The 17,083-nt window shown below is 42.8% G+C and overlaps 1 protein-coding gene across 1 annotated transcript; it reads right to left on the reverse strand.

Annotated features, from left to right (window-relative positions):
- Positions 1–431: 431 nt before the first annotated feature.
- dnajc10 (DnaJ (Hsp40) homolog, subfamily C, member 10) lies at positions 432–14,722 on the reverse strand. The gene is made up of 25 exons (XM_061053570.1): positions 14,595–14,722; positions 12,452–12,689; positions 12,132–12,297; positions 11,941–11,991; positions 11,120–11,202; positions 10,561–10,692; positions 9,133–9,226; positions 8,911–8,988; positions 8,109–8,152; positions 7,629–7,694; positions 6,846–6,911; positions 6,226–6,315; positions 6,039–6,149; positions 5,056–5,170; positions 4,840–4,967; positions 3,886–4,002; positions 3,699–3,800; positions 3,064–3,124; positions 2,845–2,939; positions 2,528–2,661; positions 2,046–2,099; positions 1,775–1,922; positions 1,560–1,682; positions 952–1,059; positions 432–862 (listed from the first exon to the last, which is right to left on the reverse strand). The coding sequence occupies exons 2-25, from the start codon at positions 12,659–12,661 to the stop codon at positions 851–853; spliced, it is 2,388 nt and encodes a 795-aa protein (XP_060909553.1). The 5' UTR covers positions 12,662–12,689; positions 14,595–14,722; the 3' UTR covers positions 432–850.
- Between the last annotated feature and the right edge of the window lie 2,361 nt (positions 14,723–17,083).

A 17,083-nucleotide genomic window follows, 5' to 3' on the forward strand; every position in this document is an offset into this window, starting at 1 on the left:
ATGGCTCAACACGAGAAGAAACTAAAGATAAATCAGAGAAGTTTAGTCTGCACTTCACTTTGAGTTTGAACTTTTATGAGCCCCCATCAGAAAATAAAATGTCTTTACAAGAGCCTTTTTCTTTAAATAACCTTCTCTGAACAGTTTATTTAAAATAATGAGACTGTTTCAGACGTTTAGATGTTCCCAGTGCTCTGCTGAGTCTCCCTCCTGTGACTCTCTGCAGTCTGAATGTCTAAATGTTGTTCAGGTACTCTCGATCAGCTGAGCAGAGAAGCAACAGTGCCACCTGCTGGTTTTACCTGGAAACATGAAACTAAAACTTAAAGGTCTTCCCTCTCTTGCAGAGTCCCACCCGTGACCTAGATGAGGAAAAGCTGTAAAGATAATGGATGAATGGATGAACTATTGAATGGAGGAGTGTGCTCAGCTTGAAGGACACACGTGTGCATTTAGTTATTTTAAAATAAACAGTGTTTTATCTTAAAGTTGGAAACATGATCAATAAAATACAACACAATGACCACATCAGGCGGTGTGTGTGTGTGTGTGTGTGTGTGTGTGTGTGTGTGTGTGTGTGTGTGTGTCCAGTATACAGTGTCCCACAGTTTTACTTCATAGAGTAAATACAAACAATGGAGACAAACATAAAAACAGATAAAAATAAAGGCTTGAGAGTTTCCGTACATTCATTACAGCAGAGTAACAGTCAGTGTGCAGTCCGTCTCTGTGTCACAGCTGTGCGTTTTACAAAAAGGAGTGTTTACTGATTGATCATCATGCCGGACCAATCACATCCACTTCTATCCCTCTCTGACCAATCAGATTACAGCTACAGGCCCTGATGTCATCAGAGCTCGTCCTGCAGAGAGAGGAATTTAAATAAGAAATCGGTCAGACAGGTTCACAGATAGGTTTCTTGTGTTTGAATTTGGGTTTTAGGAGAGTTACCTTTGGTATGTTTTGTAACCGTGGTAACAGCTGTTGTAGCCGCTCTCTGATGTTGTCAGCGATCGTGTTAGCATCCCGGCTATTGATGTGTTCTCCACTCTGTTGGTGCTGTAGAAACACAAAAAGTTCTGTCACTCGAGCCCTTCACTCTGATCTTGAAGGTTTTTTTTTTTTTTTTTTAACTAAAACCTCACTCTTAAAATAATACTTTTAAAAATAATTTACGGTCTCCACTGTTTTTGCAAAAAAAATCAGTTTGTTGTTTATTTACACTTGTTTCAGATGGGCCTTTCCACCCACTCCACACTCTGCTTTTGTCAACGGGGTAAAAAAAAAATCACCAGGTTGTGTTCATACCTGCAGATAACCCAAAAAATGTCAGGAAGTTTTCAAGAGTTTTGTGAAAGTGTGAAAGCACCAAAAGTGTGACAGATTACTGGAGCACCGTGTTTGGTAGGTTGGTTCTTTCCTAATGTCATGCACTTCTCCATTTCATGTCCTTGCAATATAACGTAATGTTGAAGATGGACCCTTCATTTCTGTGGTAGTGCGGCTGTTTCATGTGTGTGTGTGTGTGTGTGTGTGTGTGTGTGTGTGTGTCCCCTCACCCTCTTTGCTCCCAGGTATGGAGAGAATCTGACGGTCGGGTACGAGGTGATTCCTGCTGACTGGCAGAGCTGATAGTGAGTCTGACAGTCAATCTTCCCCGCTCGAACCTCGCCTTTAACAACCTACCGATCACAAAGATAAAACATTTTTCAAACCTTTCCTCAAAGATAATTTCTGGAGGAGTTGAGGTTTAATTTGTCTGAAGATGTCATACCCGAGCTAAGACCTCAAACTCTGGGGCGAAGTGTTGACAGGGTCCACACCACGGAGCGTAAAAGTCCAGAACCCAGTGATCCTTACTCGACAAAAACAGAGTCCTGAAGGTATCTGGAGTCAGGTCCACGGACGATCGGGGTAAAGTGCTGAAATCACAAGATTTACATCAACTGAACATGATTTCTTTATTCATCCGCATTATCCCAATAATTGAATCTTTTGGCAGCGGAAAGGTCAAATAAATAAGAATAAGATGCTTTGTGACTCACCTCAGAGCCCATGATCTCAGTGTGTGGGCGTCTCTGTGCCAGCCATTATAACTCCTGAAGAGACAGACAGACGGATTATTTAGTAAAGGGATACATAAAAATACCCATGCTCTGAATCAGACCTTATGTGTTAATACATCTAATGGGAATATACAAGGACCTAACACAGAGCCCTGAGGAACTCCACACCTGATCACAGAATTGATGTATTATCAACTTTTAATCAGGGCTGTGCACAATAAGTCATGTGAACAGTGGCACTAATGAAAACAATGACGGTAAAGCTGCAGGAGTGCAATATAAAGCAAAGAGAGGAAGTTGCAATCATGCTCGTTGAAGCTAAGCAGAGAGCTGTCGCCTACACTACACTAAGAATTCTGTCAAGAAAGGGAAATATTTGGTTAACACAACCCTTGGTTTTGAACAATTGTGTGTAGAAAAATTCCCTCACTAAAATGTTTGTATGTATAAGTGGTACATACATGAAGCGGTCTGGCTGTCGAGAGTTGCCAAGGTACACGCGGATTTCAGGGTAGGCTCTCACATTCTGACTCTGACAGAACGACTGAAACTGCTGACAGTCGACCGAACCGACCTGGATCTGACCAGAGAGCATCTGCACGGTGAATAGAGGGGGAGAAAGACACACATTACATCACTGCACTCGACTGTCCCAGATAGTCTTGAATTGCCATAACATGTTTTGGAAGTTGTACGGTCAAACAGTTTGTTTATTTCGATGCAGGTTTTTCTCAACAGTTCAGGTTGTTTCTGTGTGTGTTTACGGTGTGTGTTGTACCCGAGCCATGCGTCTCCACTCCGGCTTCAGAGCTTGACAGGGACCACACCATGGAGCATAGAAATCCACCGCCCACACCTGGCCTTCAGATCGACCTGCAACCAACATGACTAATATTAAATATTTAGCAGAAGGAGCTAGAAAGGGAACTAGGAACTTGGTTTTTAAGGGTTCCCAAGTTGTTGGTGAGTGAGCAACTGATTATAACTGACTCCTTACCTTTTACTTTGTCTGCAAAGCTCGAAGGATCCAGGACCATCACAGATGGAGTTACCAGATCCTGCAGAGACAGAAAGTATCCGGTTCAACTGAACATGCTGCTCTCTAAGTTTTGATCAAACCACTTTCAGATGAAACTGTTTTGGTAAGGTTGCAGCAGTGTCCAGGGCTGTTGATCGCTGTATAAGTCTGTTTATTTTGCGATTACATGACTGCATGCAGAGAATAATTTCCTGCAAGCAAGAGCAACAGAAGTGGTGCTCATGTGTGATACTTGTATGTATAGAGGGTATGCACGGGACCTGAGACCCTGCAGTTTGAGCCTGTGAGTGGCAGAAAGCATGTACTGATGTCAGGAATCAATATGAAGTTGGCGGTTAACGGCCTGAATTCAGAGAACCAGATGGATGTGTGCGTTAATGCTCTGTTTTATGTACTTCCATGGCTTTGAAATCAGGTACATGTAAAAGACAGGCAACCTGATTTATGGCCAAATGTCAATATCCGCAGGCCACTGTGTCTTTGTACTCCCAATTTTGTTGTGTCTCCAACTAAAGACAGTCAGACTGAGCGGGCATGGTCCGATGTAAGAGCGATGTCGATGCATTCCTCCTTTGATGATTATGTTTTATTACCTGTATGAACTCCAGGATGCCGTCAGCTGAGTGTTGTCCTTCATACTCATGAACAGAGGAGCGGTTAAAGATGACAGTGGTGGGATAACTCTGAATATTATACTGAGAAACAGAGAGAAAGACACTTAATGATCAACCTGTCTGTGGCTCAGTGATAATGGTGCAGTCCAGGTATGTTCTGTCCTACCATGGAGCACAGGTTTTGGTGAATTGTACAGTCCAGGGTGCCAAACTTCATCTGTCCGGCCAACTGGATTGAAGCTTTCCTCAGTTCAGGCAGTAAGGCTCGACACGGAGGACACCACTGAAAAGATGAAGCTCATTTTTAATAATTAAAGAAAGTTACATCACCATACTTACTTTGTTAAAGCCTCAGGACGATAATTTTTTCAGCTCCTATTGGACGATTATTTTCTCCTGTTGACTTTACGCTGACATGCAACATTGAGTTTGATTCCTGCTTGCATCACCGTGTCTATTATTTGATTTGTAGGTGTAACACCTGAACCTCCAGCCCTGAAGGTAAACAGGGAGTCGTCAGGCGGGGACACACACATGAACTATGAAACCATCTGAAGCCAAGTCAAGTTTTTGGTAATGACATGGATTTATCACCGGTAGATGTACGAGCAGGAGGATATAAAGGTGAAGGTGTCCTCCTGTTACAACACACTGAAGTCTGATTAACTAACAACTGCTGAGTGTTTCAGGCTAAAGATGTGTATCAATATCAATAGATCAAAAAGAGACACACGCATCCCTTAGTGGATGCCGGATCAAAAACAAACAGGTAAAAAGAAGCTAAATGATCTGCACACCAGAAAACTCCCGTTAAAGGATTTATGTAGCTGAACATTCCTGTCTGATCAGGTTCTCACTGCATATTAACTTAAAGAAGACATATTATCCCCCTTTTCCACCTTTTCAAAATACAGTATAACATGAATCAAGCACCAGAGGAGGTTTGTGACCCTGTATAAACCAGCTCTCTCAGAACGCTCCATTTTGGTGTGTGTGTCTCTTTAAATGCAATGATTTCTGCGTCATGAGAATCACTATTTTAGAATGAAGTCGTTCCTGAGCATGTGAAACTCATCAAAACAAGATTGTGTCTTCAGATTGAAAGTAGCCATTCACAAACCGGAGCGAAGAAGTCGACCAGCCAGGGCTCCTTTCTGTTGGAGGGAAAGTTGTCAGGTCTCAGAGTCGTCACATGAGCGCTGACGCTGTCCCTGGCAAAAGCCACAATGTTGTACAACACGTCTTTACCTGAAGAAAAACAACAAACACACCTGTTAGAGAAAATTAGCGCTTATCCTTTCAATAGAGATAACTAGACAGAGAGTGTTGTACTGACCGTGGTGGATCTCAAAGTCGTGGATTCCCAGACCTTTAAAGACGGCCACACACGGTTTATGGATGTACAGAGACTCACACAAGCCTGAGTCTGATATACAATCCACTCTGCCCACCTGGAGAGACACAGACAGTCAGGTGGATGTAGAGACAGTCAGGTGGATGTTCAGACAGTCAGGTGGATGTAGAGACAGTCAGGTGGATGTACAGACAGTCAGGTGGATGTACAGACAGTCAGGTGGATGTACAGACAGTCAGGTGGATGTTCAGACAGTCAGGTGGATGTACAGACAGTCAGGTGGATGTTCAGACAGTCAGGTGGATGTACAGACAGTCAGGTGGATGTAGAGACAGTCAAGTGGATGTTCAGACAGTCAGGTGGATGTAGAGACAGTCAGGTGGATGTTCAGACAGTCAGGTGGATGTTCAGATAGTCAGGTTGATGCAGAGACAGTCAGGTGGATGTACAGACAGTCAGGTGGATGTACAGACAGTCAGGTGGATGTTCAGACAGTCAGGTGGATGTAGAGACAGTCAGGTGGATGTAGAGACAGTCAGGTGGATGTACAGACAGTCAGGTGGATGTACAGACAGTCAGGTGGATGTAGAGACAGTCAGGTGGATGTTCAGACAGTCAGGTGGATGTAGAGACAGTCAGGTGGATGTAGAGACAGTCAGGTGGATGTTCAGACAGTCAGGTGGATGTACAGACAGTCAGGTGGATGTTCAGACAGTCAGGTGGATGTTCAGACAGTCAGGTGGATGTACAGACAGTCAGGTGGATGTAGAGACAGTCAGGTGGATGTTCAGACAGTCAGGTGGATGTTCAGATAGTCAGGTTGATGCAGAGACAGTCAGGTGGATGTTCAGACATTCAGGTGGATGTAGAGACAGTCAGGTGGATGTTCAGACAGTCAGGTGGATGTAGAGACAGTCAGGTGGATGTTCAGACAGTCAGGTGGATGTACAGACAGTTTTAGATACCTGTATGTGGTCATTTCGTAGCGCGGCTTGTAGCTTCTTGTACTCGTTGGAGGCGGGGCTTTTGTTTCCAAATGTAAAACTGACCAACCAGCGATGGTGAGCCAGCTTCCTCTGGAGACAGGAAGTGACATGCGATTAGCAGGATGTATATGTCAGCATTTAAAGCTGTTTATTTCTGAATGTGTACCTTAAAGCTTTCACTGGTGAGCAGCTCCAGATCAGGAAGATGATCGATGACCTGATTATAAATCTCTCTACTGTCTAGAGTTTTCAGCCACTGAAACATAAACAAACACAGTCAGTCAGTGCTGCAGTCCTACATGAAGTATTACTACAGGCAGCGCTGGAGTTCTCCCGATACCAGAATGTCAATTTAACAGTACTGATACCTGTTTGGATACCATGGCAACAAAAATAGAAGTCCTTGACGCCTTAAACTGGGTAATGTCAAACATGCATGCAAATTCCTGCACACACCGTCTAAATACAGCATCACAATATTGCCAAAATATTTGTACATTTGAGCCAGTGGTGTCCATCTTTAGTCTTATTCAGGCTGCATGTTCAAGGCGCGATATTTAACACTAACATTTACACTATTGCAGAGTTGCAGAATCAGTGATGATGGCAAGGTGCTGTTGTGGTGTCACACTTTGAAACGGGCTTTTCTCTTGCAGCAGCTTTTGGTTTAAAATATATGACTGGAGTTTTTTTTTTTTTAAAGCTTAATCACTTTTTGATACTCTGGTTCATTACAATAACAGAGCTTGTATCGTATGTACACACAGTCAGTCATGTGTGTCTTACCAGGACGCTGCCTTGTTGATCCAGAGAGCTCCCAGGTGGGAACAAAGCAGTCGCTCCACTGGTCACCTGAAACACAGCAGATGGTTAACTTGCTAACGTCAGTACAGCTACACATCGTTCCATTATAATAAGATGACAACACAGTGAAAATCGTCTCCGAACAGATCAGGTGAGATCTACAGCTTACAGCCTTCATGTACAGCTGGTGTAAAATAAAAACAGTGACATCTGGTGGTCAAATACAACAACTACAACGTAAGGTAATTTAACAGTCCTCTGTGATTGGACAGATGAAATGACCTCAACTCATAGAAAACTAATGCAGGAGTAAAACAAAGTCATATCTGAGGGATCTTAAACAGAGAATACACCGCTGACACCTGGTATACCCTCTGCTCCTCCTCATCCTCCAAGGTGTCCCACCTTTCAAAACTATCACCATGACAACCGTATTTTACACAGGACTTTACACCTACTAGGAGCTAGATGCAAGATTCAAGGTTTAACTTCTTCCTAGGTTGGAACTATCGCAGCTTGTGCAACGCCTTAAATGTTAGCATGTTAGCTTACGTTAAAACTAGGCTATGTTTGAACTTAGTAATCAACCCAGTAATCATTTCTATTTAATATTAATATTGTTAGATTCAGTGTGCTAGTTACGTCAACAGAAGGATAACAAGATAACCACCAAAAAAAGGAACTCATCATTTTTTTAAAGTTCAGAGAAGTGAACCGAGCTGCTAAACGGTAATGTCTCTTTTTAGCCGCAGCTTTAAGTCTTACCTGAAAACTTTCACAGAGCTGTTCCTGTGAGGTGCAGTCCATCCATCCCACCTTTACTAAGCCGTCCTACAAGAACACACACACACACACACACACACACACACACACACTCCCGTAAACACACGGTATAAATAGTTATTTTGTTACAACTTTTGTGACAGAGCTGACACTTTTCACAGATGTGTGGTGCATGGAGTCAAGAGGACCTTTACTTATCCTGTGTGCTATTTTACTGATTGCAGGTTTGATCATTTAAAATCATGTCAGCTCGCCATTTGAGGCCAGTCTCAAATGAAAACAGATTTATATGGATGCATCTCAGAGTGGATTGAATATTTTGTCTTTTGCCGTCTGAAAAAGCACCAAAGCTTATTTTCCATTGTGAAGTCGAGTGTATATGACTTGTGTTGTAATATTTTCTCCCATTAGTAGACGCTACATGTAGTTAAGAGCGGCATAAAATGACTGATGTGCTCTCACCAACATCCCGGCCACTTTCTGCCGTGTTTTTGACTCCAGGCAATCTGAGAGAGAGAGAGAGAGACAGAGAGACAGAGAGAGCGAGAGAGAGACAGAGAGCGAGAGAGAGAAAGAGAGACAGAGAGAGACAGAGAGAGAGAGACAGAGAGAGAGGTGAGAGAGAGAGCGAGAGAGACAGAGAGAGAGACAGAGAGAGCGAGAGAGAGAGAGAGAGAGAGAGAGACAGAGAGAGAGACAGAGAGAGCGAGAGAGAGACAGAGAGCGAGAGACAGAGAGAGAGACAGAGAGCGAGCGAGCGAGAGAGAGAGAGAGAGAGAGAGAGACAGAGAGGTGAGAGATGAGTACAACGTTATTTTCCTACTTAGACTTTCTAGTTCGCTTAGTAAAATGCATGGCTCTCTGAAAAGTCTGTAGTCCTGTTCAGACTGTCGTTTCAAGCCGCGATGTTTACGCCCCTGTGACCTTCAATCTGAATGTCACGGAGGCGTAATGGGAGGACGAAGTGATCCCCCCCCTCTGTACCATCTTCAGAGGTAGAACCAGAGGTGTTACAGAGGTGAGGCGGATTCAGCTGAGTCAGCAAGGGAGCACAGCGTTGTATGTGCGTGCATTTCTATTTGTGTGTTTATGTGGAGCTCCTGCTGTGCCGTGCTTCTGCAACTACCAATTGCAACTTGAATTCACAGACAGTCTGTGATTTCTGTTTGTTTTTTTGTATTTTTATTCTGACTGAATCTGGTGTCTTGGCCAAGTCTCTTTTAGGTATGACGGTGTGACAGGAACACTTTAACTCTACTGTTACCTCCAGTGTCAGAGCAGAAGGTGATCAACCAGCCGAGGCCTGACGAGAACGCAGACTCGATCTCATCGAACATGTTACCTGGAAGAAACACAACCGCACCCAACAGGTCAGACCACACAGGACAATAAAAACCTGAATGTGAGACCACACAGAGTGATGTAAAGGTAACGATGAAATAATTCAAGATAAAGATGTTAATAATCTTTAATGAGGAATGTTTACCCTGCCACAGCTCAGTGATGGTCGTTGTGATGAACTGCATGGAAAAGCTGATCAGGTTGTTTTTGGTACGCTCCCCGTTAAACTTCTCGGGTCTCTAGAAAATAAAAAATGATGTGTTAATCAAAATTCAACAGGACGGCTGAGATGCAAAGCAAACAGAGTCTCTTTCGATTTATTCAGCGTCTAAAGTTTGTGACGGACGAAACTGAAATCAAATCTTGACTTAAAGTCAGCAGGTGAGCCATCAGCGGAGGAGGCAGATTCTGCTGATAGCCGAGTCGTACTCATGTGAACATGCAGGTTTGTGTGTAGTGTAAACACAGAGAAGAGGATTTAAACACCATGAGAAAGCAGGGATGTGATCAGACAAGGACCAAAAAAAAAACAAGAACGGTAGCAAAAAGGGAAAAACGTAATAAAAATGTTGACAAATATTTTTGTCTGCAGCAAAAAACCTGTTGCTTAATGCCTTTATACTGTCAAATAGACGATGTTTAATAGTTTGCAGCATCAGCTAAGGAGAGTCTCGAGGTCTCGCACAGGAAGTTTGAAGCACCAAACATTTATTTTCTTTCATTCTGACTCAATTTATGCATCAATGTGTGCATTTATTTGCACTGCAGAATATTGTAATCATGATCTACTCCTGTGTCCTCTCTGTCCTTTTTGTGTTCATCCAGCACCATTTCACATACATTTTAAATCTATTCATTTGCTTTATTTATCATTGCTGCATGCATGCTAGTAAATGACATCGTCCAGCTTATACTGTACAACAATAAAAGCCCATTTTGAATAAAACCAACCGATGTCTGGACCTCGCTGACATCTTCACCTGCCTCTTTCTCTCTGCTTGTTTGTGTTCTGCTCCTTTAACAAATCTTTGTCAGCAGTTCGTTTTATGAAGTCGCCAAAAAAAAAACACAACTCCTGTTTGAAAAGGTTTCACTCGGGATTCTGTAACACGACCGGTGAGCTTATCATCAGTGACTAAGTGAGTGAAGAATTAAAGCTGCAGCAACCAGCTGAACAAAATGATCATGACGACGACATTACAAGTTGAATATATAACACGAGATGTAGCATCAGAACCGATCCGTTGAAGGATGGGGTGTAACAAAGGGCGCCTCGCTGTTAGCTGCAGAGTCAGAGCATGTATCAGACACTACATGAACTACATGCACGAGAAGAACATCATCTGTGAGTTTATTCTTCTTAGATGAGAATCTACATGTGGGCAACACTATGTGGTCATCTTTTCAGGTCGGGACGTCTGTTATTCCGGATAAATTTGGACGAATCATCCCTTAAAAAAGAAAAGTCCCCCATCCTGACAGATCCTCTGCAGAAGTCTTCACCGTAGCAGGCCACACTGCGTTCACATTTAATGAAGGATAATGAAAGAGTTAACCAACAGAACACACTGACCTGCCCTGCTCTGAATACGTAGAGGCTGGGGTAGCTGTTGATGCCTCTCCTCCTGCAGAGATGGTTGTTGTCTCCACAGTTCACCGCTCCGATCCGGATCACTCCGTCCATCTCTTTGGCAAACTCCCTCCACTGAGAGACAAATGGGGACGGGGGGGGGGGCGGGACAGGAATACAGACGAAGAAGATATACTTTATTAATCCCATGAGGGGAAATTCTATTTTTACACTCTGTTGATGAACATGCTAACGCTCCTGAGCAGCGGCTTGCTCAAGTGCACCTCGGCAGTGCTCAGGAAGAGAACTGGCACCTCTCCAGCTACCAGACCAACTTCCAGACATGGTCCCCACCCAGACTTGAACCGACCCAAGTCCCTACAGACTGAGCTACTGCCGCCCAATGGGACGGTGTAATACTTCTTTTTGTTCAAATGTGAGAAGAAATGTAACTAGTAACTTGAAACTTGTTCAAATAATAAACCTGCCTCCAAAGGGAGAATTGAATACATAAATAGATGCCTCATCTTTGTTCTTATTGAGGGTGTCAGTGTTATATTACCGTTGGAGCCAGCTGGTGACAGTGTGAACATCGCGGGGAATAGAAGTTGATAAACCAGATCTCTCCAGAGTTCACTGCTGCCTCTGAAACACACACACGTACACACACACACACACACACACACAAACCAGTTGTTACCTTGTTACCTGTCTACTGTTCCACACATGTTCACATTTGAATGTTTGAACAGTTTCGATGACACTTCACAGCCATGAAAACCAGGTTATGGTGGCTGGGAAGTTCAAACCCAAACTTACAAACTGTGAAACACTTTACGAACGCTGAGACAAATTTACAATTTTAGCAGTCCTTAAACAAATTCCCAAACGGCAGAATCTTGACGGAAAGGGAATGTACCAAAATGACGGAAGTGACCCGTCACCCAGAAGCGATTGAGTGACAGTCAATAATAAATAATAGCTTTGTTTTGACGGAAAGACAGTGTCGTTAACTGTCTCAGGTTTGTTCTGCAAAACGGACAAAACATCACTTGATCACCATAAAGTCTGTATAACACATTTCCTGCAAGAAATGAGTGGATATATTTGGCAGTAAATGTTTCTGTACAGGAAAATAAAAGAAGAATAACAAAAACATCCACAGTTAGCAGGATGAGAGGTTGCCATGGTTGCTGCTTCTTCTTTCTACTTTTTGACGGATGTGCAAACCAACTATGTGCATCTTGCAAATTTATGATCGGAATGTAACTTACACAAGTGTACTCAGGCACAGAACGATGTTACTAATGTGAACTCAGACCAGCGGGGGAGGGGGGGGGGGGGGGGAGGAGGGAGCAATCGTTCTCAGGCTGTAGCTCTTACCAAAGTCTCCGCTGTCTAATGTGATGATCTCCAAATCATCGTCATAGATACCTGGACAGAAGGGCAGATTCAGGACATTTTAACTTGACAAGACCAGATTTATCTTATTTTAAAATCAGAACATTGAAATCTCCTGTCATGATTTATATCATGTATCGCTGTCATGGTTAACTGTGACTGTGCGACCTTACCAAAGTCATATCTGTAGTAGTTCCAGCTCTCGTAGCGTCCGCCTTGCTGCTGCTCGTCCAATCCTTTTTCTCCATATTTGTCATATTTCTTCCTGAGGTCCTGGTCCTTCAGAACCTCGTAAGCTCGGTTCACCACCAGGAACTTCTCGTGTGCTGAGGGGTCGCCCTAAAACATGACATTTCATTACTGATTTGACCTTTGCTGACTAGAGTCGTGTCAATTTTTGGTGGGTGATTCCAGCTTGAAAAGCAGCATTTACTGTTTCATAATAAGGTGTTTAAGGGTTAATAAAAGGTTGGGGTTTCTCAGAGTAACTCACAGGGTTTTTGTCGGGGTGCATGGTGAGCGCCAGCTTCTTGAACGCCTGGCGTATCTCTCTGGTCGTCGCCTCCCTGTTGACCCCCAGCAGTTTGTAAAAATCTCGACTCTCTGCCCAAACAGCCACCAGCAGGACGACGAGGAGCAGCAGCCGCTGAATGAGCCCGACTGCACGATGCCCCCGAACGCCGAGGACGACCCTGTGCCCCATCACCAGTCCTCCCAGTAATGACCAACAACTAGAACACACAGGAACAAACATTCTTCTGTCATTGTAGTCTAGATGAGCATGATCAGTGCTACTATGCCACCCAACCCCGCAGCTCTTTAAAAAGACAGCCATGCTACTTTACAGCCCTTGTTGTAATTGCACTATTTGCTCAGTGTTCTCCCCCGCTCTCTCTCTCTCTCTCTGTCTGATGTGTCTGTGGAGGATTGGCTTAGAGTGTCAGGAGGAGTGTCTGCAGCCAATTAGCCCTGTCCACTTCCCCAATCTTTACACCCTACATCCTTCAGTTTTGGTTAAAGCTGACGGCATGAGCAGCATTTCACAAGTCGAGTCCGAACCATTTCTCTTTATCAATCAATCTTTATTTGAATAGTGCCAATTCCATGACTTATCCTTGGTGTAAATATACATTTCAAATGTTTGATGAAAGCTCAAATAAGGCTTCGACGTCTGACTGAGACAGAGAAAACTAATATCTTCCAAAGTTTCAGAATTTTAAGCCCAGAAGTCTAATAGAATATACAACAGTAACTTCAACAATTTCATCAACTGAAACTTTGCATTTGATGTTGGTTCAGTTTATTTGTCCTCCAACGTATCACTGAAAATAAATATGCAATCGCTAGTAGGCACCTGAAAACATTGAAAGCAGAAGGATTAGAGTTTTCTGAGTGAAAATCGAATGATATCGATACCCGTTTGGATGCCAAGGCAATAAAACAGACAAACTAGTCATTGGCCCCCAATATTAGATCATTTCTTCTGGTCTATCAGCAAGTAAAGCAGGCAATCCCTTGCTCAATGTCTTTACTTCTAATCACAATAATATGGTGAGCGTCAGCAGCTGTAGAGCAGAGGCGGTTGGTAGCTGAAGAGCGAGATTTAGAAATTGAGGACGCGCCACCGTCTTTTAAATCGGAGGTGTGGAAGCATTTTGGCTTCCCCAAGACAGAAAACGAAAGAGGTGAGAAGATAACAGACGAGACAAAAACTGTGAGCAAATATTACAAGAAGACCGGGAACTACACAAATAACACAACCAACATGATGCAGCATTTAATCGACACCACGATGAGAAGCTCCAATCACCTCCTCTTGTAGAGAAAAAAAACAGACTGACAAGCGGGTTAGCAGCCCCTAAAGAAATCTTTTTCAGTAATAATTTGTCTACAGTCTCATTTTGTAAAATAAATCGAGAGAGAATCGTATCGTGAGTTGAGTGAATCGTTACATCCCTACTTATTTGTACATTGGCAACAATGCTGTGCCAGAACATTGCCAAAGTGTTTGTGCTTTAAAATGTGACAGAGTCGATCAGTGGTGGTTTTAAAGCTTAGGTGATTTTGATCAATAATATAACAGAGAAAAAGATGTGGTATCCAACATATTGTCAACTTTGCAGCAGTAAGAACAGGACACGCCCCCATTTTACCATCTGTTAAAAGAATATAGTATTTTACATACAAACACAGATCAATATGTATATTTCCCGTTCAAAAACAGCCTCTCCGTTACATTTAGAGTAACCACATGTTTAAATATTGTAAATATCATCATTTATAAATGTGATAAATATGGACAAAATGAAGGTAACCAGCAGTAAAGCACACATAATACACTCTATAATAATAATTCAACAATATGCACCAAACTAGTTAAACTACAAACTCTTAGGATAACTCACATTTGCTCACAGAGTCAGGACTTATTCTTGTTTTTGTTAAGAAAACAGAAAGGTTAAAATAAGCTAAACTGAGCTAAGCTAGCTCGCTGCTGTTTCTAAAACTTGCTAGCTAATTAACCGATTAGCTTCACTGCGATGTTAAAATGTCTGCAATATGATGCAGAAGCTGCAGATAACATGTCTCTGATATTAATACACGTTTAAATTCAAGTGTAAAAGCAGCTTCATTACCTTAGACGTGTCCAAACTTCTCAAAGTCTGAGGATCCGCATCAGGATCCGGATCAGACCGGCATCAAGTTTAACGCGCTGACTCATTCTGCTTCCTTTACGTCGTTTCACAATAAAGTTCGGATGAGGTTAAGTTTAAGTTGCTCTTTTATTTTGAAAGGACATATGTGAGGTTTCTTTATTGGCTTTGGTAACTTCACTCAAATCTGACGCCGTCGGCAGCACGCAAATGACGTGAATTGGTGCGTTCAAGGACGCACGTTTAAAAGCACATTCCAGAGCAGCCAAAATAATTCAATTAACTTTATAAAATAAAAAAAGAAAGAAAGATATTAGAAATGTTCTATAACTTAGATTTCGTTTGTAGTAATGTCTCAATTCTTTTTTATATTTGAAAGATTTTTTTTTTCAACATTTCAGTCATTTACAGTTTCTAAAAATGTACTTTTTGTGTCTTTTTTACTTTTGTTAATGTACCTCTGGACAGTTTGTATGAATATACTTCACATTTGTGGATCTATTTCAAAATAAAGGAGAATAAACACTTTATTTCTTCTTATCTAAAGCTCTATATTTAACAATTGTTGTTGGAGTATACAAACAAGAAACACAATGAAACAAACACTCAGACTTGTTTAGAAAATTTCAGAATAAATTGAAATCATTGACATACTTCTTGTTGGTAACCGATACGAGAGACTCAAATATAATGTTAAATCACAATACATTAGATTCTCGTCTTGTTCAATATAAAGTATCTATGGGGTGAAAAGTTATGACAGTACACTAATAGACTAATGAGACTGGAGAGGGTCCCGACTCTGTGGAAGACTTCCTGCGTGGTGCCAGTCCCAAAGACATCTCACCCCAGGGAGCCTAACCACTTCAGACCTGTGGCCCTCACCTCTCACCTGATGAAGACCATGGAGAGGATCGTCCTCAACAACCTCCGCCCCTTGGTGACTTCAAATCTGGATCCTCTGCAGTTCGCCTACCAGCCGAACATCGGGGTGGATGACGCCGTCATCTACCTGCTGCAGAGATCCTGGACTCACCTGGAGAACACCGGCAGCACTGTGAGGGTCATGTTCTTTGACTTCTCCAGTGCCTTCAACACCATCCAGCCTGCACTGCTCAGAGGGAAGCTAGAGAGGGCGGGAGTGGACTGTCACCTGGCTGCATGGACAACGGACTACCTCACCAACAGACCACAGTACGTGAGGCTTCAGGACTGTGAGTCTGACATGGTGGCCCGCAGGGGACAGTTCTCTCCCCTTTTCTCTTCACCCTGTACACCTCGGACTTCTGCTACAACTCTGGGAGCTGCCACCTGCAGAAGTTCTCCGATGACACAGCCATCGCGGGGTGTGTGTCTAAGGGGAGCGAACAGGAGTACAGGCAGGTCATCATGGACTTTGTCGACTGGAGTGAGCTCAACCACCTTCAGCTCAACGCCAGTCGACAAAGGAGATGGTGATTGACTTCTGCAGGAAGTAACCCCAGACTGCACCGGTGAACAACCGGAACATTGAGAGGGTGGAGATGTAAAAATACCTGCGTGTTCACCTCAACAATAAACTGGACTGGTCACACAACACAGACGTCCTGTACAAGAAGGGCCAAACTCGACTGCACCTGCTGAGGCAACTGAGGTCCTTTGGAGTGTGCAGGACTCTGCTACAGACTTTTTATGACACTGTGGTGGCGTCTGCACTTTTCTATGCAGTGGTCTGCTGGGGAGGAGGGAGCACAGAGAGAGACAGGAAGAGACTGAACAGACTGGTCAGGAGGGCCAGTTCTGTCTTGGACTGTCCTCTGGACTCTGTAGAGGAGGTGGGTGAGAGGAGGATGCTCAGATACAACCCCTCTCACCCCCTACATGACACTGTGGGGGCCCTGAGCAGCTCCTTCAGCAGCAGACTGAGACACCCACCCTGCAAGACAGAGTGCTACCGCAGGTCGTTCATCCCATCTGCCGTCAGACTGTTTGATCAGACTCTATAACAGCATCACCACTCATATCAATAATGCTACACACTGTTTGTTTTTAATTTTAATAACAGTAACTCTTTCCACAAGTGGAAGTGTAAATACCTTGTATTATTCTATTATTGTATTTTTTCACCATTTATTTAACAGATGTAAATATGTTTGATTTTTAACTTCTTGTTATTTTTAATTATTATATTCCTGCTTCCTGTTTTCTAGAGCTGTAGTAATGAAAAAAAATCCTCCATGGGGGATCAATAAAGTTTATCTTTATCTTTATCTTTATCTTTTATAATCAACATGACAGTGCTTGTGCAGATCTTTATCCATAAACCCAATTTTTCATGTTGTAGTTTATATTATGGAAGTTTGATGTGAGTTTTAAATCATTTGTAAGGTAGAGGCTTCGTGTCTCCATATTTGGGCTTACAGGTGTCAAAAAAAATGTAGAAATTTAAGGATGTTTTTTTAAAAGTCAAATTTCCACTTTTCTTGGAACAT

Source organism: Labrus mixtus, chromosome 13, assembly GCF_963584025.1.
Source record: "Labrus mixtus chromosome 13, fLabMix1.1, whole genome shotgun sequence".
Lineage (NCBI taxonomy): Eukaryota > Metazoa > Chordata > Actinopteri > Labriformes > Labridae > Labrus > Labrus mixtus.